We start from the raw sequence: 26,994 nt of genomic DNA, 5'->3' as shown, positions 1-26,994 counted from the left end.
CATAAGTCCTGCTCACAGGCTGGCTACCAGAGACAGGACATGTTCACATCCAACTCAGTCAAACTCCAGACATCTCCACGTCACTACATATCCAGTCCCTGATTGGTCATCGCGGCGCAACAAGACGAAAAATTTCAGATTTTTCATCTTGGGGAGGAGGGCAACGCAACGCAGTATCGCGCCACAAACACGCCAATCGCTCAAAATCGCTTCACTCGCTTCGCTTTATTCGCATCCATCGCGTCGCGCTGTGTGGCTTGGTGCCACAACGCCTCCTTCCATAGGGATTACATGGCAAACTGTCGCTGCTATCACTCGCGTCGCGCCCGGTGTGAACGTGGCTTTAGTTCTGCCCCTTTTTATTTTGCTCACGCATTATGGTTTGTCTAGAACACATCACGTTATTCAGTTAGTTTTTCTGTCACTTACTTATCTGCTTTGCACCGTTTTTGTTTTGCCCTCCTGCACTCTCTTGCCTTTCTTCTCTCTTCTTTGTTCACTTAACCACACCTCTTTCCAGAACCTTCCACACACCTGCTTCACATCAACCTAATTAGTTTGCTCCTCTTTAAAACCCTCACAGTTCCACCGCTCACTGCCCGATTGGTGACTTTGTTCACTTTCTTGCCTCTTGTTCTTGTCCAGTTTGCTCTTGTCTGTTTTGACCTTACTTTTGTGCTCCGACCTCCGCCTTGCCGTATACTGAACTCCGCCTGCATTTTTACTCTGCGTTTGTTTTGCCTGCTTTATACCTTGATGCCGTGTGAACGAACCCTGCCTGGTTTATGGACCACGTCCCAGCCTGTACTATATCTGATACCTCTGCTTCCATGTCTGACTACCTGTGTAATGAACCCAATGCCTGGTTTCAAGATAAAGCATTTTATTCATCTAAACCAACCATGCCTGTGAGTCTGCATTGGTCTCCTACTGCTTCGGGTTTCAGCCCACCACGTCGGTGCACAGACATTATCAGATCTCTCCAGAGATGTTCATTCGGATTCAGGTCTGGGCTCTGGCTGGGCCACTCAAGAACATTCACATTGTGCTGAATTTACTCTATTTTGGAATAAGGTTGTAACATAACAAAATGTGGAAAAGTGAAGTGCTGTGAATACTTTGTGGGTGCACTGTGTGTATAAACCGATCTACTGGGCTGTTCACTACAGAGGTTGACCAGTCAATTCAGGTCTTTCACTACAAAAGATTTGCAGCCATCAAAATATCGTGAGCTTATTAGAGAGCTTCATTTACATTTGTTTCCTTTCTGTGCCTGTTTGCAGATGCAGATGAATGCACATTGTTTGGTCAGGAGGTGTGCAAAGGAGGCTTCTGTCTGGATACTCTGGGCAGCTATGAGTGTTACTGTAAGACTGGCCAAGACTACGACCCTGCCAGACTGGAGTGCATAGGTCAGACTGAAACAAATAATTTAAAAGAAGTCACTCATTTAATGGGTGTGTGAGAAACGTGAGCTAAAGATGTTTAACATTTACTTACACTATTGAGCACAGACAGTGAAAGAAAGAAGGAAGTAGTGAGGAATGGTTTATGGATTCCTGTGTAATTCTTTCCGCATAGCACTTTGTGGTGGAATTAGCGCTGTAGCCACTATAAAAACATTAACCTAGCTTGAAACCACGTGTGGGTGCAAGCTGTGTTTCAAAGTGTGGGTGGTGCTGAGTTGTCATCCCACAGAGATGTGGCAACACAAATGTAAAACACATGTTAGCTGACCTGACCTTAAGCACTTCTCTAGTAAATTACACATATTATTGACACATAATTAGAAAATGAATAAAATATTTACCTTACAACCATAACATTGCAAAGACAGAACAAACAAAATATCACAGGTTACATGTAATATGAATCCTTTTTCTAAATAAAAGCTTATAAAAGTTATATTAATTATAAACTGTGCATGGTTTCTTCAACCAAAGTACAGTTATGCTCAAATGTTTACATACCCTGGCTTATTTTTTTTTTGCCCATTTGTCAGAGAATATGAATAACACAAAACTTTTTTTCACTAATGGTTAGTGGGTAGTGAAGCCATTTATTGTCATTATATTGTCATTTATTGTATTTACGCTTTTTAAATTGTAATGACAGAAACTAATCAAATGGCTCGATCAAAAGTTTACATACCCCGGCAATTTGATCTGATGACATGCACACAAGTTGACACAAACATGTTTGAATGGCTGCAAAAGGTAACCATCCTCACCTGTGATCTGTTTTCTGATAATCAGCATGTGTGTATCAAAGGTCAGTGAGTTTCTGAGCTCCTGACAGACCCTTGCGTCTTTCATCCTGTGCTACATTGACGTTTTGGTTTCTGAGTCATAGGAAAAATAAAATAATTGTCAAAGAAAAGGTAAATGAACTGTATAAAACAGAAAAGGGTTCCAGAAATATATCCAAGGACCTAAGGATGCTAATCAGCAGTGTTCAAACTCTAATTAAAAAGTGGAAAATGAGGGATTCTGTTGGAACCAAACCATGGTCAGGTCGACCAAGAAAAATTTCATCCAGGAAAATTGTTCGGGGTGCAAAGAAAAACCCACAAATAACTTCAGCTGAAATACAGGACTTTCTGAAAAAAAAGTGTTGTGGCTGTTTCAAGAAAGAAAAATGGGCAACATGGTTGAGTTGCCAGAAGAAAGCCATTACTACGCACATGCCACAAAGTATCCTGTTTAAAATACGCCAAACAGCATAGAGAACAAAGTCATTTGGAGTGATGAGACCAAAATTGAAATTTTTGGCCACAACCATAAACATTACATTAGGAGAGGAGTCAAGGATAGGTCAACAAGGCCTATGATGAAAGGTACACCCTTCCTACTGTAAGGCATGGGGTAGATCGCTGATGTTTTAGGGATGTATGAGCTACAAAGGCACAGGAAACTTCATCAAAATTGATGGCAGGATGAATGCAGCATGTTATCAGAAAAGACTGGAAGAAAATGTGCACTCACCAACCCAGAAGCTGCGTATGGGACGTACTTGGACGTTCCATTATGACAACATTCCAAAACACAAGGCCAAGTCAACCTGTCATTGGCTACAGCAGAATAAAGTGAAGGTTCTGGAGTGGCCATCTCAGTCTCCTGACCTCAATATCATTGAGCCACTCTGGGGAGATCTCAAACAGCCCCCAAATTTACAGGAACTGGAGGCTTTTTGCCAAGAAGAATGGGCAGCTTTCCACAACTACCACAAAAGACTCCAAGCTGTCATTGATGTTAAAGGGGATAATACATGGTATTAAGAACTGGGATATGTAAACTTTTGATCAGGGTAATTTGGGTAGTTTCTGTTCTCATTATGATTTCAAATGAGTAAACACAGTTGTTTGACAATAAATGGCTTCACACAACCACTAATGATAGAGGCCGAATGATCCATACAGCCACAGCACTCCGATACAGAAAAAGCTTTATTTAACAAAAGTTTTCGTTAAATAAACCGAACGTTCTCGTTAAATAAAGATTTTTCTGTATCGGAGCGCTGTGGCTGTGCGGATCATTCGGTCTCTATCTTTGGTATAATTTTTTCTGATCATGCACGCCTTTTTACGTATTTTTGATGTGCGTGTCTTCATTGCATTACTTCACACAACCACTAACCATGAGTGAAAAAAAGGTTTTTGTGTGTCATTCATATTCTCTGAAAAATGGCCAAAAAAATCACAAATTCTGCCAGAGTATGTAAATGTTTGAGCACAACTGTATGTGTGATAAAATACTAAACTTATAAAACAAAAGTAATGGTTAGAGGGTGCACTCAGAAAACATGGACCTTCGCTTAGGGTAATAACGGCCAAACATGATGAGCCAACCGACAGAAAACGTTTAACCTGTGTAACATGGTTTTAAACTTACATTTATCATGGGCATGAACGTCATGGTATTTTTGGGCTTTTAATGATATCTTTGAACTGTTCTTTTGCCAAGATGGAAAGATTGTACAACTTACACCATTACTGACTCTAAAAAACAAGTGGGTGCACAAGTTGTAACTTATTTTGAATCTTCTTTAATCCACACTGGGTCAAAACTGTACATACAGGCTCAAAGATATACATTTATTCACTTAAATCCACTTAAAGTAATAAACACTTATATTTGTACTAACAATATTTGGTTAAATGTTCCTTTGTTCTTATGTTTGAAAGCCAAACATATCTCTTGTCATTGTGGCCAAATGCCTCAGTCTTTGTCTTGTCTGACCATCGAACTTTTCTCCAGAAGATGTTTGTCTTGTCCATGTGGGCAGCTGCAGATTTCAATCTAGCTTGAAGGCTTCGATTTTGGAGCAGGGACTTTTCTTGTTTGGCACCCTTTCGTCCATGGTGATGTAAAATTCACTTCAGTGATGCTGGTATTCCAGCAGTTTCTAGTTCATGGCAGGCCTGAGCCATGGTGGTTCTAGGGTTGTTTCTGATCATAAGGAATTTCCTCTGATCTGAGGGTGACAGTTTGGGCCTTCTTCCAGACCTTGGAAAAGTGGTGGCACATCCAACTAAACTTGTTTGAAATGATGATCTTGGAATCTGCGGTTCTTTAGCATAGTTCTCTCTAGTGTTATGACAGAGTAATGGCCCTTTATGCTCCTGCCTGAAATAATTACTGCAGTTGGGCCATTACGTTATTTACAAGGGTGTGTAGCAGGAAAATAATTTTTTCTCTACGCTGATTGTGACAATTTATTCATCAACCTCCGTCAACACCATTTAAAGATGTCAATCGTGACTCACCTTTCTGCTGATTGCGGGCAAGAAGTGAGAATCATCCACCGTTTCACACCAGACAATTTTATTCGTTCCACATTAACATGCCTTTATCGTGGGACAGCCAAAGACGTGGTTCTCTGGCATGAACTGAACCATTAATATCTTCTGCTTAGCTGGTTTGTAAACTGAAGTTACCACCCTCATGTAAAGGTAATAATAATAATAATATCCTCCATGTGTTGTTATGGGACTGACTGTTTAAACAGTGTTCCTCCTAATGCTGTCACTCTCTGCCGAGTAAAGTTGGAAAGATAATCAAAGGCCTTCCAGAATCAGTAACTCCAAAGCGAATCACCGTTTGAAACCAAATGACACCTCTTTCCAAACATTGCAATACAGACAGCAAACTACAACCAACCAAAACCATTTTTTCCCCAAAATAATACGAATTACATTGATCTATTGATATTGATACATTGATACATTGACATGCAGCTGGCTGCGAGATCGGAGCTCAGTTACAGTCAACAAATTACCACGCCGAAGGAAATACTAAAAACTCAATAACACCAATTTATGGTTTGTAGTACCACCAGACTCACATCACACATCAGTGAGCTCTTTCTGGTTGTACTCCAGCACTTATACTGGAAAAGATATGATTACATAATTTCAGAAGTGATTTTTATTGTAATAAATTTGAATAAAATCTCAATAACTTTTTAATTCTATCTTGTAGTGCAACCAAACTCACATCACACATCAATGAACTCCCTTTGGGTTGTACTACACCACTAATATCGGAAAAATAAACTTTTATATAATTTTGGAATTTTTTTTTAATCCAATAAATTTTAATAAAATGTCAAACTTTTTATTTATTTTGCTTGTAGTGCAACCAAACTCACGTCACACATCGATGAACTCCTTCTGGTTGTACTTGGGTGGGGGTGGGGGGGGGGGGGGTGTTGGTCAGTTGTAGTTTGTTGGTCAGTTGTAGTTTGTTGTCTGTATTATATTTGGAAAGAGGCCTGATTGAAAAATGCCAATTCACTTTTAAGTTATTGATTGGAAGGTCTAATCTTTGAATATCTTTCCAACTCTACTTAACAACAGCAATGTGATCATGACTACACTCCGTTTGCTAACTCCTCGCAAACAAAATTGTCCTGGTAGCCCATTTTACAAGTGAAAAGTACTCTCAATTTCTGTTGAAATTTGATAACTCTCTGACCATGTGGAGAAGGTGATGTCTGTACATCAAGGCATAATGCAGAACCTGGCAAAACTGGCCTCAACCATTGCTGTAATTCCTGTTTCAACAGCAGGCATTTTGAGAGTTTCATATATGGTATTTTTTTATTTACCCTGGTATTATATTATATTATATTATAATTGATGTTTATATACTATTGACTTCAAGAAATTTAGATTGTAGACAACATGAGTAGCATCTTGAAACAAAACTCATTAAATGCATTTACTTGTAGTGCCTTAATATACATGCATTGTGATGAGACTGTCAGCCCAAGGCTGAGGTTTCAAGTAATTTATATTTTCAGACTGTGAAGGGGGCTATTCCACTATGAAGAGGGTCAAGTCCCCCTTCCGAAACAGACTGAAAGAAGAAACACTGGACCCTGATTTCTATTAAAGGAGATGAGGCAGAAACATTTAGCTCTGACTCATCTTGCAACAACTGGGACAAGATGAATAAAAGAAGAATTATCGTTACTGCCTGAGCATTCTTTAATCAAATCTATTGTTGTGTGGGCCGCTGAAGAGGAGGTACTGCTGGTCCACCACCAGAGGGCGCCTTGCCTGAAGTGTGGGCTTCAGGCACGAGAGGGCGCCGGAGCAACCGGGAGTGGCAGCTGTCACCCATTAACAACATCAGCTGTCACTCATCATCATCAATCACATCTCCATAAGAGCCGGGCAGCATCTTCACCTCACTGCCGAGAAATCGTCTACCGAACAGGTAAACAACTCAGGCTGAAGTATCACATTAGTAACGTCCTTGCTTCTGTGTATACTAGTATTTTTGCAGACGTTCCTGTTTGTACGGAGTAGTCGTGTGTGGGGAGTTGGCGTACTCCGCTCCTCGGTTGGAGGCTACGTACTTTGCCGACAGGATCTGCACGTAAACATTGTGATTGAGAGGTGGAGGTGCTTTCCACCTTTATTTTGAACTGTTTGCTGGGTGTTCACGCACCCATCATCACCTGTCTGTTCTTCCTGGCAGCAGTACCCGATCTGACAGCCGGAGGCAGTGGCCACCTGGGGACCCAGCGCTTGGTGGCTCCAGGGTTGCTTCAGATCCGGTGGAAGTGGAAGGCGTGTGGGATCCGGCTCTTTTCTGGACAGGCGTCTTCTATCCTCGAGCCTGCTCACACATCACTGTGACTAATTTGACTGTTGATCTCAATTGTGTTGTCTGTTGCTCTGTTGTGCACATTCACAACATTAAATTGTTGTATTTTCGGCTTATTCCATTGTCTGTTCATTTGCGCCCCCTGTGGTGGGTCCGTGTTCCTACACTTTTCACAACAGGATTTCTCGGCCAGCGTCATGGATCCCGAGGGGCGTCAACCATTGCTTGAACCGCCAATGGAAACACAGGGTGCACAGGCGTCGGCAGGAGGCGTGTTAGGTGAGCTGCAGCACATCTTAACCGCCTTCACTGCTCGATTGGATTTAGTAACCGAGCAGAACGTCATACTCAATCGGAGGATGGAGGCTCTCACCGCCCAGGTGGAAGCGCGCACTCAGGGCGCTGCTGCAGCACCTCCTCCAGCCGACCGAGCACAAAATACAGACATTCCAGTGGTGATTCAACGAACCCCCCCCCATCCCCTGAAGCATACATAAGCCCACCAGAACCGTACGGAGGTTGTGTCGAGACGTACGCGGACTTCTTAATGCAGTGTTCGCTCGTCTTTGCACAACGTCCCGTCATGTACGTGTCGGATGCTAGCCGGGTGGCTTATGTCATTAATTTGCTTCGAGGAGAGGCACGCGCCTGGGCTACGGCGCTCTGGGAGCAAAATTCACGGCTCCTAACGACATATACTGGGTTTGTGAGGGAGTTTAAACAAGTGTTTGATCATCCCAATAGAGGCGAGACCGCTTCGACCGTGCTGCTGTCTATGAGACAGGGACGTCAGAGTGCAGCCGAGTATGCAGTCGACTTCCGCATCGCGGCTGCGAGGTCCGGCTGGAATAACGTTGCACTCCGCGCCGCCTTCGTAAACGGACTGTCTCCGGTCCTGAAGGAGCACCTGCTGGCTAAGGATGAGCTGCGGGATTTTGACGGGCTTGTCGACCTGGTTATACGGTTGGTCAACCGGTTAGAAGAACACCGTCGGGAGCGGGGCGAAGGGCGTGGCCGGGCACAAACCGTCCCTCTTCCTTCTGGGTCCGAAAGGGTGCCGCCGTCCCCACGCTCCACAGTCAGAGAGCTCCGTGGAGCCACAGCTCCCCCTGCTGACGAAGCTATGGACACGAGCAGGGCCAAAGTAAAATCACATGACAGATAACGGAGGCTGGCTCACGGGGAGTGTTTTTTCTGTGGCTCTAATGAGCACATACAAAGAAACTGCCCCAAACAGTTAAACTTCAACGCCCGCCCTTAGAGACTGGGTTAAGGGTGGGCCATAACATCCACGCGGGAAAAGCCCGTAGATCAGCACGCATCCCAGTGACGATCCTTTGTGGGGATCTTACCCTTCACGCTCCAGCACTGGTGGACACGGGGTCTGAAGGGAATCTGCTGGACAGCAGATGGGCCAGGGAGGTAGGGCTCCCTCTAGTGGCTCTACCTTCCCCATTGAAGGTACGGGCACTAGATGGCACCCTTCTCCCATTAATCACACACCAGACACAACCAGTGACATTGGTGGTGTCTGGAAATCATAGGGAGGAGATTGTGTTTTATATAACACCTTCTACCTCCCGTGTGATTTTGGGATTTCCATGGATATTAAAGCACAATTTGATTGGCCGTCTGGGGTAGTGACGCAGTGGAGCGACACCTGCCACCGGGAACGTTTAGGATCCTCGGTTCCACCCGGTGTGACAGCTAATGAGGAGGTTAAAGTCCCCCCCCCCAATCTGTCAGCGGTGTCTGAGGAGTACCATGATCTTGCTGACGTCTTCAGCAAAGATCTGGCACTCGCTCTTCCCCCGCACCGTCTGTACGATTGTGCCGTTGATTTGATCCCAGGCGCTGAGTACCCGTCCAGCAGGCTGTACAACCTCTCTCGTCCTGAGAGCGAATCAGTGGAGACCTACATCCGGACTCCTTAGCTGCCGGGTTGATCCAGAGCTCCACCTCCCTGATGGGTGCAGGTTTCTTTTTTGTGGGCAAGAAGGACGGCGGACTCCGTCCATGCATAGACTACAGAGGGCTGAACGAAGTCACGGGTCGTAATCGATACCCGCTGCCTCTGTTAGATTCTGTGTTCACGCCCCTGCATGGAGCCCAAATTTTCACCAAATTGGATCTTAGAAATGCGTATCACCTGGTTCGGATCCAGAAGGGAGACGAGTGGAAGACGGCATTTAACACCCCGTTAGGTCACTTTGAGTACCTGGTCATGCCGTTCGGCCTCACCAATGCGCCCGCGACGTTCCAGGCATTGGTTAATGATGTCTCTATTATTACTGAATGTAACCCATTGTATATGTTGCTGGGAATGACAAATAACATTAAGAAGAAATGTGAAAGACAACTTTACATGATGCTTACTTTCTGTGCTAGGAAATGTGTCCTCTCGAACTGGATTATAGATAAAGCCCCATCAAGAACACAGTGGCAGCGGACTGTTCTTGAATACATTTCATTGGACTTCCTAACGAGTAAGCTACATAACAGGGAAGATGCATTCTATAAAATATGGGACCCTTATTTGCGGTATGTTGGTCTGGATCTGGCAGCTATTTTTTCGCGGGGCTTTCTGTGATGTACAAAGGTTATTTTACCAATAGTGGAATGCCCATCATTCTTTTTTTAAACTGTATCTTTTTTTTTTTTTAATTATGAGTTTGGCTTTATTGATTTTGAGCTGGGGTGTTGTTGTTATATATTTGGTTCTGTTTTTGTTTTGTGTTTGTGTAAAAAGAAAATTAATAAAACAGTTAGGGGAAGCCAGGGCACAGTGGATCAGAAATATTGTTTTGTGGCAGCATAAACACATTATGCATAGGTTTAGGTCATTCTGTTGTGGATTTAATACAGCAAGTTATTGTTTATAAGGTTGTGTTATTTATGTCTCCACCAGTGTAATTTACAGGTGTTTAAAATCGATTTTAAAAATTTTAATTCTCTGTGCCGCGGACACTAATTCACAAGGCACAGTGAATCAACTTAGAATATAATGAAAAAACACATGATCATAAAGATTTCTTCAAAATTATTAAATATATGCTGATGCATATACAAACTATAATCCAGGAAACCAGATATGTAATGTGTGAGTGTCTTATGTAGTGATCTAAGTCCTTTAGAATCGATTATAAATACAACTGTCATAATTTCTGTTCCAGTGTGAAAACAGTTGTTTATATACACAAATTATAGAAATAATTCATGGAAAAATAAATGTATAAATGTCAACAGGTAATATTTGTCATCCACTTGATACTGGGGCTTAGTAAATCACTTTCTAGAATGATTCACTGTGCCCCGGGTGCATGTGACACACGTGAGTCATATTATCTAATAGCTGATAGTCTGGAGAAGACATAACACATGCTCATCAGTTGGATGGGGTAGTCTTCTAACATAATTTTTGGGGCCACCTTTCCTCTGTTGTGAGAAATAAATACAAAGACACTGACATCCACAAAATTTACTTTTGATAGGAAAAACTAACTTCACTTGCCACTTAGTATTACCCTTAATATATCCAAAAACAAAACACTAATTTATAAGGGGGGTGTATTTATGCAAAAATTATGGCATAACTGCTACACATATATATGTAGTATTGCAGATATAGCTACTGATTCACTGTGCCCTGTGATTCAGCGTGCCCCGGTTTCCCCTAAACTATGTGATGGTAAAATGTTTTGGACTGTTTAATGGAACCGAATGAAGATGTAAAAGTTTAAAATAAATGGACTTCTTTTTGGTTCAAAAAAAAAAAAAAAGATGTCTTGCGGGACTTCCTGCACCGGTTCGTCTTCGTATACCTGGACGACATCCTCGTCTTCTCCCCGGATCCTGAGACCCATGTCCAGTATGTACGTCAGGTGCTGCAGCGGTTGTTGGAGAACCGGTTGTTTGTGAAGGGCGAGAAGTGCGAGTTCCACCGCACTTCTTTGTCCTTCCTGGGGTTCATCATCTCCTCTAACTCCGTCGCACCCGATCCGGCCAAGGTTGCGGCGGTGAGGGATTGGCCCCAACCGACAAGCCGTAGGAAGCTGCAACAGTTCCTCGGCTTCGCAAATTTCTACAGGAGGTTCATTAAGGGCTATAGCCAGGTAGTTAGCCCCCTGACGGCCCTGACCTCCACTAAAGTCCCCTTCACCTGGTCGGATTGGTGCGAAGCCGCGTTTAGGGAGTTGAAATGTCGGTTCTCGTCTGCACCCGTTCTGGTGCAGCCCGATCCCAATCGCCAGTTTGTTGTTGAAGTGGATGCCTCTGACTCAGGGATAGGAGCCATGCTGTCCCACAGCGGGGAGTCCGATAAGGTTCTCCATCCTTGTGCCTATTTTTCCCGTAGGTTGACCCCAGCAGTGCGGAACTATGATGTCGGCAATCGGGAACTCCTTGTGGTGAAAGGGGCTCTTGAGGAGTGGAGACACCTGTTGCAGGGAGCTGCGGTACCATTTACGGTTTTCACGGACCATCGGAACCTGGAGTACATCCGGACCGCGAAGCGTCTGAACCCCAGGCAAGCCCGCTGGTCACTGTTCTTCGGGCGTTTTGACTTCCGGATTCCAGTACCCGATCTGACAGCCGGAGGCAGTGGCCACCTGGGGACCCAGCGCTTGGTGGCTCCAGGGTTGCTTCAGATCCGGTGGAAGTGGAAGGCGTGTGGGATCCGGCTCTTTTCTGGACGGGCGTCTTCTATCCTCGAGCCTGCTCACACATCACTGTGACTAATTTGACTGTTGATCTCAATTGTGTTGTCTGTTGCTCTGTTGTGCACATTCACAACATTAAATTGTTATATTTTCGGCTTATTCCATTGTCCGTTCATTTGCGCCCCCTGTTGTGGGTCCGTGTTCCTACACTTTTCACAACATCTATGATAGAAATGTACATGTAACTGTTTTAGTTTCAATAAATGTTGTTGTGAGCTCATGATTTAGGTGTTTTGTGAGTTTAAGTACCTGATTGTCCAATATTTTGGAAACATTGTATGTAAAAGGTAAACATATCATGGTCTAATTAAGTTCATTTCAGAGTTATTTGGTGTATTTAGATAGACAAAGAAGTACCTTTATAAGCCCATAATGCGAAAGCTTTAGGGCCCTCCACGGGCCGCTGCCTAAGCGTCCCTTGAATCCCCAGCTTTTTAAGCTTTTTATTGTGGGAGGAGCAAGATGGCGGGTGGCAGTGTGTCGGGAGAATCCACTGCTTGCCCTCGTGCTAATCCTGAATTTTTTTTTAAATAATATGGGAAGATAATTGTAGTGGATGAGTTCTTGAACTTCATCTCCGAAAAAATGAGGACTCTTGACCACAATGAAATCATTATCTTGGCTACAAACAACTTTCCATCGGAATGGATTGTGAAATCATAGGGCTTCCTGTTTGAAGTATGTCTGGCGACAATACAACAAAAAATGAATCATACAAGGAAAGACAGGGATGCTAAAAATGTGAAGGGATGCTTGAACTTGTTTGAGTTTGGGGAAGATATGCCTATGTTTGTTTCGCACCGTTTGGACAAGCTCCCACCTGTTGGCTTTGACAGTATAGACACCTCGGCCCTGCTCAGAAGAATAGAGCAACTGAGCAGTGAAGTTTCTGGGCTGTAGAGGACCATTGAAGCACAAGCGGATGTGAATAAGAATCTGACGACAGCTACTGTGGCTGTGAATCGCCGGGTGATGGTGATGGAGAAGAGCTGCACCATAGACCTGGGTGACAGGACTGCTGCTACGGCTGCTGCAGGAGCCTCACGGGAGGTAGAGGCACAGAGGAAGACAGAGGACCCTGCCTGCACCATTAGCTGGTCAAATTGATGCCGATGTCTCACTGGACCAAGAACCATCATTTCAGTCTTATCAGAGTTTAAAAGTGGGAAGTTGCTAGACATCCATCTTCTCACTGATGCAAGGCAATCTTCTAAGGATTTTATTTGGATGAGATTGCCAGCTTTTATTGGCACGTATAACTGAGTATCATTAGCATAGCAGTAAAAGGTAATCCCAAAAGGCTGCAATATGTGCCCAAGGGGTTGGTAACGCAGATGCTATGCTAACATTCATTCTAGTACCTGTCATTAAAGACAAGGCTGGGAAGGTAGGGAGTATGGACAATGGACCCATCGTCCTAGCCAGCAAACTGTGTAAGGTGCTAGAAAGTGTGCTAACTGACAGAGTTGGGGATCTTATTTGCACCACAGACAACCAATTTGGCTTTGAGAGCAAGCACTGATTTGTGTATTTATGCATTAAAAGAAGCAGTAGAAAAGTACTGAGGCCAGGGTTCAGTAATGTTGGTAGGCTTTATTGATGCCTCCAAGGCATTTGACAGTCAACCATCACAGGCTCTTCACCAAGCTGAAGCATGGGGGTGTTCTGGGTAGCATTATACGTATGCTGGCATATTGGTATGACAGGTAGACTATGCATGTAAAATGGGGGAGTATCTTATCCTCTCCCTGCAGAATTGGCACTGGGTTATGTCAGGGTGGGCTTCTATCCCCAAGCCTATTCAGCCTGTACATGGATGACCTGTCAAGGTAGTTGAGAGATTGAGAGAGTAGAACAGGGTGTATTGTGGGTAACACCTTAATCAATTACTTTATGTACGCTGATGATTTGGCCATTATATCTCCCAGTAGTGCAAGGTTCTAACAGCTTCTCAACATATATTTAGGGATAAACACCTTCAGGCTACCCTGGGGAGACTGATATATAAGTTTATATGTAGACTGCAGGGGTCCCTGACTAATCTTATTATACAGTTGAACAATCCAAGGTGTATTTCTGTCAGATAGCAATCCCATATGTGGAAACACTGGTATTTGTGCCTTTTATAGAATATGTATGCACTTTTTTTTAAATGGCATTTAAACTGCTCTTATTTATTAGATGCCTTTTATTGAATTTGCACATGCACTTATTTAATATTAGGTGATTTAATGCCTTTTACACTATATGTTTGTTTATGTATTGTATGTGATGGTATGTCTATTTGGACGTTGGAGTCTGCAATAAAGTTTGATTGATTTAAGGTGATTTTTTTCCATCCCATTACTCTACTATAAAATTCTGGTGAGAACCCTGTTTAGAAATGGCTCCAAGAGAGCTTCCCAGCTTGTGTGAATCTACAGTTCTCCTTCTTACATCTTCATTGTCTTCCTTGGACTTTCCCATTGTTCTGAATTTTGGTCAGTCAAAGAGAAACTACCAGATGTCGTCAATCATGTTCACTGACAATGAATTAATGTCTTGACCTTGTCATACTAAAAGACATTTTAGAACCTTTGGCACCACATATTAAAAGGTTTAAGTGGATGTATGTATATATTTGAGTGTGTGTGTATAATTTTGTGTTGATTAGATAAGATCCAAAATAAATTGAAACTTGTGCACCCAGTTCTTGTTTTTCACAGTCATTAATGATGTGTGCTGTACAATCAGTCCACCTTAACAAAAGAACAGTTCAAAAACATAAAGTCCAGAATTACAATGACATTCATGGCCATGATAAGTCTATGTAAACATCTGACCACAACTATATCTGACATCTTTTTGATGTCACAAGGGAAATCCCTGGAAAAAGAGAAAAGGAAAAGAAAGAGAAGCAGACATATTTTGACCAAGATCAAGTGTCAGCTCAGAATCAACTCTTCCTTGACTGAAGGTCTGTCTCTCCACAATATTTTGTTGAAACATCCTATAATATGTAAGTTACCATGTCCCCAGGCCCATGACCTTCACTCCTATCGATTGGTGATATGCACTCTCATAACAAGTATATTTGATTAAATGTTTGAACTTATGGTGCTGTGACACCACTTTGGAAACATCTGGCAATATTACATTGACCACCTAAGCTAATCAGAGTGCACTGCTTGAGCACTAGCCCTGTGGTTTTCAGCTGTAGTAGCAACATATAATTTTGGCTGGGCAGGGTGCACAGCACACGACCGGCTGCAAGGCATACCATCAGAACCAGGAGTAATGCACATTTTAGGGTAACACGTGAATTTCAAGTAGTTATTTTCCACAGAAACAGAATTTAGGTCATGATATCAAAACACTTTATGTGTGCAGCAAAACTGCACGCAAACAGGTTTTAAAATATGCCTAATTAAATGCTTTAAAGTCTGAGCTCTCATTTAAAAACAAAACATAAAGCACAATAAATCATTCACTTCATTCTAAAAAAGAATAAAGCGATCATATTTAGAGCAAGATCTACTGGCATCTTTTAGGCCGAGCGTATGTGCACAATGAAGAGTCAGAATAGACTCTTCCAGATTTTGTCTGAAGCCTGTGTGCAAATGAAATCACATGTTGACAAATTATGGAAAGAAAAGGGGGCTGCAGCTGTGTGTTAAATGTGACACTGTGTTCTTGTGGAAATAAAGGGACATTTAAGGTTTTACTGCAAGATGTGTTACACCTTTATGTGTGCATTCCTGCAGACATCAACGAGTGTCTGGATGAGTCTGTGTGTGTCGGAGGACAGTGTGTGAACACAGATGATTCATACCTTTGTTTCTGCACACCTCCCATGGTGTTGGACCCCCAAAACAACCGTTGTGTCTTCATATCTGACATGCCTGGTAAGATTTGGTTTTGTTCATTTCCATATGAATTTAAAAGCAACTGTGCACCTTCAGAGAGTTAAATTGCATTTGTTTAAGTTTTGAGGGTTGAAGAAACTTCAACTCGAAAACAACTCATAAATTGTGCAAGGTATATCAGTGTTAAAATTACTCTCAACGCTGAAATGTTTGACTGATATTCTAACACAATAGTTTTGGCTGTGTGCATGTGAGTTATTATAGTAGTGAAAAGACCATAACTCAGTGTGTAGAACATGTTCTCCTCCTTCTGAAGGGTCATAGTATCACATTCCAATAACTTCTGGTTTTGTGTCAAAGTGTTCTTGAGCAAGACACTGAATGAAGTGAGAGATATAAGCCAGCGCCCTCCTGAAAGGTGCAGGGGGCAACTCCTGTCCAGTGGGGCTGCAGTGATGATACTTTGCATGAAGATATTTCCCATCTGATGGTCCAGTAACTACTAGGAAAGCCTAGCTAGCAACCACAGAAGTGTGGTGACAGCTTGAAAAGACTGCTGGCATCGGTGAAAGACCAGAGACCAGGTTTTAAGGCTTGGGAGGCCAGGACACATTCTTCAGGAGGAGAAACTCACTAAAACCACTATGCAAAAATTAATTTTAAGGTATCCCAAGGTCAGCCGAACACAAGGGAAGATGATTGATCTACAGGGTGAATACTGCCACAGATGACAACCAAATGACAGTGGCACAGAACATCACTATAGCTACCATCTGCATATAGGGATGCACTGATCCACATTTTTCACTTCCGATCTGATCCTCATATCTGAATTTGGATATCTGCCGATACGATACTATTCCTATACCAGAGCTCTGTTTGCTTTAATATTATTATTTTCATTATTGTTGGCTTTATATGAAGATATTTTGTATCCCTGGTTATACAGTTTCATGAGGAAGTGGTATAGAGGAGGATTTTCTTAAAAAGAAGACCTGAAAGTTCAGCTACAATTTGCCAGAAGGTACAACTAAGATGCAAGTCTAGATTTTACGTTTTGGTGAAAGAATTAAGTAATTTTTTTTAATGTTGGGTCAGTGGCTGAAGTTTCACCTCTTCAACACCAGATGGCAGAACTGCATGTACATGTACCGTTTTCAGGACAGCGCATTTCTGCATTTTCAAAATGCAACAAGAAACCACCAAAAATAAATAAAAGTACTTAATTTCCTCATATTTGGAGTCAGTCGGGGTAAATCGTCGCACCCTTCCGGCTGGCACCTTTTGTCTTTCTGGTCCCAGCTAAAAAAAATCCTTGTGCTCTTTAATGTGGCTGTATTAAATTTGCTGTATTGTAGGTTGTGATGGAGCTTCTGTCTCTCGGTACAACGGCTTTGCAAACATTGCACATTGCTGTCTTGCTTTGCGGTGTTGAGTGTAAAGTACAGCAAACGTGATGAAAGTTAGTCAACCACAGGACTGCATAGTGCTCGCCTACTAGCTGGTTGCAAACTGTGGAAGGGATTTCCTGAACGGAGGTGTGTCTCAATTCTCTGCATCTCATTGAGACACGCCTCTGTTCAGGAAATCCATTCCGCATTTTGCAGCCAGCTAGCAGAGCAGCCAGCAGAGAATCACTTTTGTAGACTTTTCAGCAGAAAACACACACAGGGATAGATGCTTCTGTATGAGAAATTGCCACAGGTTGGATCAGAATTTGTGAATTACGTTGGTATCAGGACCCAATACCGATATTGGATCAGATCAGCCCCATCCCTATCTGCATATGTGGGGAGGTCTGTAGGAATGACAGGGACCGCAAGATATACGAGACAAGAAGGGAGCCAGTGATGTGGCCCATGGTTGCAACCAAGAAGAAGCAGAAGATAGCATCATGTGGGCTGAGGCAGCATTCAATTTAATTCAATTCAATTTAATCAGCTTATAATGCTGCAAATCACAACAAAAGCCATCTCAATGTGCCTCACACAGAACAATTCAACATAAAATTAAATAAATAATTAAAAATGAATTAAAAATTCAAATACATAATTAAAAACAGAAATAAAAATAAAACAGATAAAAATAAAAACTGTTCATAAGAAAGAGAATAAAAATGGGTTTTAAGTCTTGACTTAAAAATGTCCACGGACTCCGACTGCCTCACGGTCGCAGGAAGGCCGTTCCACAGGGTGGGTGCACAATGAGAAAAACTCTTTGACCCACTGATTTCTTCTTCACCCTGGGAACACAGAGAAGTCCCACATCCTGCAACCACAAAGCCCGGGTTGGCACGTAAGGTTCCACCAGATCAGCCAGATAAGACGGCGCCAGTCTATGAACAACTTTATAAGTCAATAACATTAAGCATTAAGATGACTTTGGTCGAAGAAGAACAAGTAATGGTGTCACCAGGCTGGTCAAAATGAGAAAAAAGCAGAGTTAAGTGAATAGTAGGCTTGAGAGACCAACAGTCCAGTGTTTTCAATGACAGAATAGTTGAAAAGACAATTTGGAAGTACAAATTACAATATTTAGTTTTATTTCAGCAGACAGACTATTCCACAGAAAAGGTGCACCATAAGAAAAATCTCTGTGACTAGCTAGCTTCTTCTGTACTTTTGAAACTCACAGTAATCCTACATTCTGATAATGCAGAGCATGAGCCAGTACATAACATTTTATAAGATCTACCAGATAAGAAGCCATTTAGGATTTTATGTTAACAATAGAAACTTGGAGTTGGACAGGCCCCAGATACATTTGTGTAATGTACTTTAGACCATGTGCCATGGATAAGCAACAAAGAGATTGTAACACTGTGTGTGTGTGTGTGTGTGTGTGTGTGTGTGTGTGTGTGTGTGTGTGTGTGTGTGTGTGTGTGTGTGTGTGTGTGTGTGTGTGTGTGTGTGTGTGTGTGTGTGTGTGTGTGTGTAGGACACCGTGAGGTGGAGCACATAGATTTCCAGGGAATTTGCTGGCAGACAGTGACAGAAACCATGACCTGCACACAGCCACTGGGTCTCAACAGGAAGACCACTTACACGGAGTGCTGCTGTCTGTACGGAGAGGCCTGGGGCATGGACTGTGCCCTGTGTCCACCCAGAAACACTGGTACACCCTACACAAGTACTTCCTACACATGCTGCTCAGTGCAAGCTCAGATACACTCAAGCAGTGTTTGCCAGCGCAGACACAAAGGACATTACATATGCAAACTGGCTGCCAAGTACAAATAATTTCCAGCAGCACTGCACAGGGCAGGTTCTGACTTGGTTGAGGTTTTGTGGCTATCATTACTCTGTTGTCACAAGCACATTGTTCAATTTTAATTGGAAGAACAGTCCTGAGATGAATGTGTAACAAAGCAAGAAATAATGGTGAACAGATATGCTGCAAAGATGAAAGGTTCCACTAATTTCCTGACAGTGAGTTCACCTAAATCCCCTGGTTCGCTGCAGATAAAGATTTTATCTCTTGAGAGCCTTTTGAATGAATGAATGAATTTAAAAGAGAAATAAAAGTCCAACAATGCACCAAAGGGTGTAGGCAGAAGCAAAAGTTTGTAAACACCTACCATTTTTAAAAGCTTGTAAACACCTACCAAAATTATACATATGTATATAAAATTATACATATACCCATCATAACTGCTCCAAAGTATACACTGATCCATGAATTTGAATTTCAAAAAGACACAAACATGCAAGCAGCAGTGCACAAAAGAATCAGAACACATTCAATCACAACACAACAGAATCAATAAACCTAATTTAACATGCCATAGCAAGTAATCACATCATTTTCACAGAGCCTTTTAAAACCACCCAAACTATTGATTGATTTTATATTGTCTGGGCAATTATTTGAAATATGTACACCTTTGACAGAAATACAATGACTTTTTGCAGTAGTTCAAATTTTTGATTTCTAAAATAATAACGTTCCTCGTAAATTGTAACTAGAGTCCCTCATTCGAAACAGGTCCTGGACGCGTTGTGGCAGAAGTCTGTTTTTCACTTTGAACATAGTTTATATTATGATGTAATCAAGTCCCAAAATTTCAAAATGTGCAAACAGACAAACAAAGGATTAGTTGGCTCACAATAACATTTCTTACTAATAATTCTTATAGCATTCTTTTGAAGAAAAAATATGGGATTTGTGTTAGATTTGTAGGTGGTTCCCCAAACTTCAATACAGTAGGTCATGTATGGAACAGGTAATGAGTGATAAAAAGTAATTAATGACTGTTGGGGCAGGAAGTCTTGTGCTTTATACAAAATGGCAATGAATGAGTTTGCCATTTAAATCTTCTTGATTTTAAGCATAGACAACAGAATGTGGATTAAAATTAATCTTTGTCCCACACTGTTGTGGAACAACCTAAGTAATTTCAATTTTAATCTTAATCATATACAGTGTTCATTGGCATTAGCGCCACCAAGAATGGTTGGTTTTTAGCTGCTTCAACTGATTTCAAGCTAATTTTGTGAAGACACTGAATTTTCACAGGAATACATATTATTACACTTTTGTGTAATAATAATATATATTATTTCACATGCACTGTGAAATATAGGGCATATAGGGAGATTGGAGGAGCCATGCACGCCATAAAGTGCACCGTACAAGCACACACTATGTAGTTTCCATATGTCAGGCTGTGGATTATTGAACAGTCCACAAGGAAAGAAAGATTCAGTTAAAATCCAGACAATTCATGAACTTGTATTACATCTTGTTCTTTGTCACTGTTTTTATTATTGTAGCAAATTAGGATGTCTAGATGTAGTAGAAGACCAGCCTGTAGGCCCTGTGACCAAATTCTGGGAACAAAAGTTCAAAAGTGGTTTTAGGTTCCCTGATGGATTTTGAACATTTTTGACTTGGGCTGCCCTCTTCAAACATCAGGGCATTTTCAGGAGGGGGCAACAGAGGTCAACAAAGGGTCAAATTTTAAATGGTCCCATTTGTGTCAGTATGCATATTAAATTACTCATCTACTCATAACCAGTAATTAAATATATGGTTTGTTATGCATCCGTCCTCAAATGAGGGTGCTATGGCACGAAATATCAAAAGGCCATCTAACTTTTGATAATATGAAAAACTGGTAAAAACCTTTAACCATGATCAATTTTGATGATATTGGTGTCTAATTATATCTTTTTCAGCATGAGAAATTCATCTAAGACTTCCAGTCGTCTTATGTGGATAGGTTTTCGTCATGCTGTGATTTTTAATTCTGCAGTGGATAGCCGTACTGTAATTTCTCCTGGTTCTTTAGGTAATATACTGCCCCTTACAAAGAACAAAGTCTGTATATTCCTCAGTTTGAATTTATTGAAAGTCACGTTGAAAACCAGGCCTGGGTCTCCACAGATGGAGTCCATCTTGTGAAAGACGTCGAACATGGCGGACACAGCACTTTTATACAATACAATGTGGGCGTTACAGTGGATATGTTTTAGTTTCACAATCTTACAACCCCTGGCAAAAATTATGGAATCACTGGCCTCGAAGGATGTTCATTCGGATGTTTAATTTTGTAGAAAAAAAGCAGATCACAGACATGACACAAAACTAAAGTCATTTCAAATGGCAACTTTCTGGCTTTAAGAAACACTATAAGAAATCAGGAAAAAAAAAACTGTGGCAGTCAGTAACAGTTACTTTTTTAGTCCAAGCAGAGGGAAAAAAATATGGACTCACTCAATTCTGAGGAAAAAATTATGGAATCATGAAAAACGAAAGAACGCTCCAACACATCACTAGTATTTTGTTGCACCACCTCTGGCTGTCTCTGAGATATGGACTTAATGAGTGACAAACAGTACTCTTCATCAATCTGGCTCCAACTTTCTCTGATTGCTGTTGCCAGATCAGCTTTGCAGGTTGGAGCCTTGTCATGGACCATTTTGTTCAACTTCCACCAAAGATTTTCAATTGGATTAAGATCCGGACTATTTGCAGGCCATGACATTGACCCTATGTGTCTTTTTGCAAGGAATGTTGTCACAGTTTTTGCTCTATGGCAAGATGCATTATCATCTTGAAAAATGATTTCATCATCCCCAAACATCCTTTCAATTGATGGGATAAGAAAAGTGTCCAAAATATCAACGTAAACTTGTGCATTTATTGATGATGTAATGACAGCCATCTCCCCAGTGCCTTTACCTGACATGCAGCCCCATATCATCAATGACTGTGGAAATTTACATGTTCTCTTCAGGCAGTCATCTTTATAAATCTCTTTGGAATGGCACCAAACAAAAGTTCCAGCATCATCACCTTGCCCAATGCAGATTCGAGATTCATCACTGAATATGACTTTCATCCAGTCATCCACAGTCCACGATTGCTTTTCCTTAGCCCATTGTAACCTTGTTTTTTTCTGTTTAGGTGTTAATGATGGCTTTCGTTTAGCTTTTCTGTATGTAAATCCCATTTCCTTTAGGCGGTTTCTTACAGTTCGGTCACAGACGTTGACTCCAGTTTCCTCCCATTCGTTCCTCATTTGTTTTGTTGTGCATTTTCGATTTTTGAGACATATTGCTTTAAGTTTTCTGTCTTGACGCTTTGATGTCTTCCTTGGTCTACCAGTATGTTTGCCTTTAACAACCTTCCCATGTTGTTTGTATTTGGTCCAGAGTTTAGACACAGCTGACTGTCTTTTGCAACATTGCGTGATGATTTACCCTCTTTTAAGAGTTTGATAATCCTCTCCTTTGTTTCAATTGACATCTCTCGTGTTGGAGCCATGATTCATGTCAGTCCACTTGGTGCAACAGCTCTCCAAGGTGTGATCACTCCTTTTTAGATGCAGACTAACGAGCAGATCTAATATGATGCAGGTGTTAGTTTTGGGGATGAAAATTTACAGGGTGATTCTTTAATTTTTTCCTCAGAATTGAGTGAGTCCATATTTTTTTTCCCTCTGCTTGGTCTAAAAAAGTAACCGTTACTGACTGCCACAATTTTTTTTCCTGATTTCTTATAGTGTTTCTTAAAGCCAGAAAGTTGCCATTTGAAATGACTTTAGTTTTGTGTCATGTCTGTGATCTGCTTTTTTTCTACAAAATTAAACAACTGAATGAACATCCTCCGAGGCTGGTGATTCCATAATTTTTGCCAGGGGTTGTAATCTTGCTGGTTCCCCACAGACTGAGGGGAAGCTCCACCCCTTGTCTTCAACCAAGTTATTTGATACATGGTGTAACTTAATTCCTTTGTTTCTGATCAGATAAAACCAGTTCAGACCATTTGACATACATACTCAAGCAGATGACCAAAACTCACCAAAAACATAACCATTTAAGCACAGCAAATACTTGATAACCCATCCATCCATCCATCCATCCATTTTCTTCCGCTTAATCCGAGGTCGGGGCGGGGGGGCAGCAGCTCAAGCAAAGCCGCCCAGACCTCCTGTTCCACACACACCTCCCCTGGCTCCTCCGGGAAACCTCGAGGTGTTCCCAAGCCAGCTGCGAGATGTACTCCCTCCAGCGTGTCCTGGGTCTTCCCCGGGGCCTCCTCCCGATGGGACGTGCCTAGAACACCTCTCCAGCGAGGCGTCCAGGGGGCATCCGAAAAAGATGCCCGAGCCACCTCAGCTGGCTCCTTTCGACGTGGAGGAGCAGCGGCTCGACTCTGAGCTCCTCCCGAGTGACGTACTTGATAACCAACATGAAATAATAAAATAAGGAATTAGCACAGATATTAACAGTACATAACCATATTCATATATTGAACTTCTGTTGGTATGTTAGCGTCTCTGTCATTGGTCAATATAGGTCATGTGATCATGAGGCTATGTACTTGTACTGGTATTTGCTATTGATATGTAGATTCCTAAAGTACATTAACCACAACCGCTAATCCTAACTCTAACCATAACTCCTAACCTTAACCCCTAACCTGAACAATTGCCATAACAAGGCTGCACTACGTAGAAACGTTATTAATACAGCTATATATTAATAGCCACTTCCTTTTAACTCTGGCTGGAGATTTGTTTAGAATGGAAATTAGAGGCATTAACAGGGCCAGGTTCTGACAGAAATATGAACCGCAGTTCAGAAAACTCACACTCTAATGACCACCGCAAAGCAACGCAAATGCAAAGTAAAGCCTAATATTCCAGTGTCAAGTGTGATTCTAAGGAAATTTCACAGTGCTGTCAATACACCAGATCACCATTTTATGGATGTGTACAGTTTGCATGAACAGTCTGGTTTGACTGTAGCGTTGGGGGCTCATTACATGTTTTGAACGTGTTAAAGCTACTCATGTATTAATGTACTTATTTTACTTATTCAAAATATCAAAATATGAGGAAAAGACAAAAAAGTTCACCTCTGCAACAGTTGTGGTGACCTTGGCCTCTGTTGTCAGCCACATCATGTGGTCTGACCATAGACTGTGTGAGTCTGACAGGTTTAAAACAGCCCAACGTGGCTGCGGCCGAGCAAAGCCATGGGGGAATCTGTTGCTTTGGGTGTTGTATGGAGTGTTGCCTATTGGTACTGCATTCTCTTTGCCGATGTAGGGGGCACACTCTTATTATTGTCTTATTTTACTGAGATTTGAGGTCAGCCATGCTTCAGTCTGGTTGCGTTGTAACCTACACAGTGTTCACAATGCAAGCCTTAAAAATACATCAAATAAGTGTAAATGAGACTGGGCAAACTAAGTAATAAATAATAAATACATACCTTGAAGCATAACCCCATCCCACTGGTTCTCCCCAGCCCCCATTTTCTGAAGTGGCAGACAGCAACCACATAGAATATCGTCCTGCTGTTTAGGCTGCACACAGCTTCGTAAACGTCGATACTCCCAAGTTTCACAAGTTAAACAGGACAGTTCTTAAACATCCGACTGCCATTGTCACAGATGTGTTTCTTGACTGTTTAATTTGTCCAAAAGCAGGTCAGCAAAGACATCACTAACACGACACGTTCACACCACAGCTTTATGGTCGAGATTGTGAACAGAGCTGTCACTGTAATTACCTGTTTTCTCTCCAAGCCTTCATGGTAACACACTTCTAAAATCGGATACACTTGCATGGGTTTCTCGCAGACACATGCAGGAAAAAAAAAATGTTGCTAGGCACTACAAAGCAACAGTGTTGACCGTGTGAAAGTGACCAAAGGGTCAGCTGTCTGCCAGAAATCACCAGATGTTGACAACACATTGCATTCTGGGTTGATTTTACCTATATGCAACATGGAGAATTGCAGACTAAATCAAAGTGCTCAGAGAGCACAGGCATGCAACACAGACATGGAAAAAAAAAGTTACACAAGCTTTTACACAGACAAGTTAACTAATAGCAAAATATCTGAACTAATTTCCATAAATTAGCAACTTTCCTATATATATTCTCATTGAGCTAGGGTAACAACTGACCCATCCAACCAAAATCTAATGACTCCTTCCCATTCATTGGTCTATTGTGCTTGCCAAGTTTGATCAAAATTAGCTGAGATGTTCTTAAGATACCTTGCTAAATTTCATAGTGATCACAAGAGCCTTTGCTTCTGGCCGTGTTTCTAACTACATAAATAGAATGAAAACTTTCAGAAGAGGTATATGAGCTCAAAGGCATAAAGAGAACATTACAGTCAAGTCACTGTTCCAGCTTAAAATACTGCGCTACTACTGACCTGTAATCGTGTCCTTTACTTTTATATTTTTGTACAGTCAAGTTTGGATAACACTGATGTAAATAGTAAAACAAACAAATAAAAGCAACATAAAACAATAATGTAGCATTTGACTGTGCTGCAGTAAACCTGTTAAAGCCTACTTTAAATTTGTTCATTAATTAAGGTACTGTGTAAAAAGACGAATTCTTAAAACAAGGAAAAAGTTCAGGATTATCCACATCCACACAAACACTAAAAAGAACCCTCCTGCATCCACAGCAGCCGAGTCTGACATGGAACTCATCTTTTCATGGGACTTTAATTTAATTATATATTTTGCCTCTCTCTCTTTTAGAGGATTATGCGTCTATGTGTAACCTGCCAATAAATGGTGGCCGGCGGCCGTACGGCCATGACGCACTTGTTGCTGGCCCCGTCCATGAATATGAAGTCAGCCCGGACTACTCAGAGTCAGCTGAGCAGCACGCTGTACTGCCTCCGTACCACAGCGAGGAACGTGAGTGTTTAATGTTGAAATAATTAAGGTTTGATGAGACAGTCGGGACTGTAGATCTGTGTCCGTTTAACATGTTAGCAGGTCTGTGTGGAGAATAAGGTAAACATCGCCTATTCTCTTCTATGACATCACCAAGGCAGACATATATGTATACTATAGTGATGAAAGACTGAGAGCAGTAACTGTACACACAACAAAGCACCATTCCATCTTTCATATGATGCCGCACATCGATTGGAAGTCTTAACTCTTTCAACTGACAGGAGAAGCAAATAGAGGGTGAGCTGCAGAGCGATCGACATTGGCTCAAGATTATGAAGATGACGGAGATGGAACAGGTTCATAATCTTTGACGATAATGCTGATTGACGATGCAGCACTTTGCTGCCATCTTGTGACAAGAAAAATAAAATGTTAGGATGAGCATATGCTCACCATTTCCATTGAACAGACCCTGTTTTCTTCAGTTTTGTGCTCTGTTGATACGATGATTTATATCTGGTGAGCAAGGAGACAGTGTTAGTGAAATGACAAAAAAATACCATTTAAGTTACAATCCAAACTTCATACCCAAGAGTGAGGGTTAGAATGTATACCAGCTGAAATATGGAGGAGTTTGCTGTCAGACTGTGCTCCCTCCTCACCACGACAGTCGGAAACATAGCCCACATCAATGCCAAAGCTGCCCCAACCCATCTGTCAATCTCACAATCTGGAGATGTTGAGCAGGTCAGGTCAGGTGAGTCTCATCCTGCCATTTTCCATTCGGCTGAAGAATGTTTGTCAAACATTTTTTAATCAGTTACATCAGTGGGGTATCAAGGATTTTAAGGGTCTGATTTTACACTACATGCACAATTATTCAGCAAATGAATATTCTGAACTTCTCTTTTCTGTGCATGTGTTCCAACTCAAAACAACATAAACCTGAATGTTCAATGGATTTAAATGATTAATACCTGTATCTAGGTGTGTATAATTATTAGGCAGCTTTGTACCGCAGGCAAAATGGCAAAAATAAAGAGAATTAACGGTCACTGAAACATCAAAAATGATGAAAGACCTTTCAGAGGGATGTACCACTTGAGATGAACAATCAAATGTTTTGCTGAAAGTAGTCAACAGTGCATCAAGAAA

At 41.7% G+C, this 26,994-nt stretch overlaps 1 protein-coding gene across 1 annotated transcript in view; it reads left to right on the top strand.

Annotated features, from left to right (window-relative positions):
• ltbp1 (latent transforming growth factor beta binding protein 1) overlaps nt 1-26,994 on the top strand; it is a 440,667-nt gene that overhangs the window by 409,223 nt on the left and 4,450 nt on the right. The window contains 4 exon segments of the mRNA XM_034184166.1: nt 1,284-1,412; nt 15,577-15,717; nt 18,616-18,792; nt 25,696-25,857. Of these exon segments, the coding sequence (XP_034040057.1) occupies nt 1,284-1,412; nt 15,577-15,717; nt 18,616-18,792; nt 25,696-25,857 (609 nt within the window).

The sequence above is a fragment of the Thalassophryne amazonica genome, chromosome 13, assembly GCF_902500255.1.
Source record: "Thalassophryne amazonica chromosome 13, fThaAma1.1, whole genome shotgun sequence".
Lineage (NCBI taxonomy): Eukaryota > Metazoa > Chordata > Actinopteri > Batrachoidiformes > Batrachoididae > Thalassophryne > Thalassophryne amazonica.
This window is presented reverse-complemented; position numbering and strand designations above follow the sequence as displayed.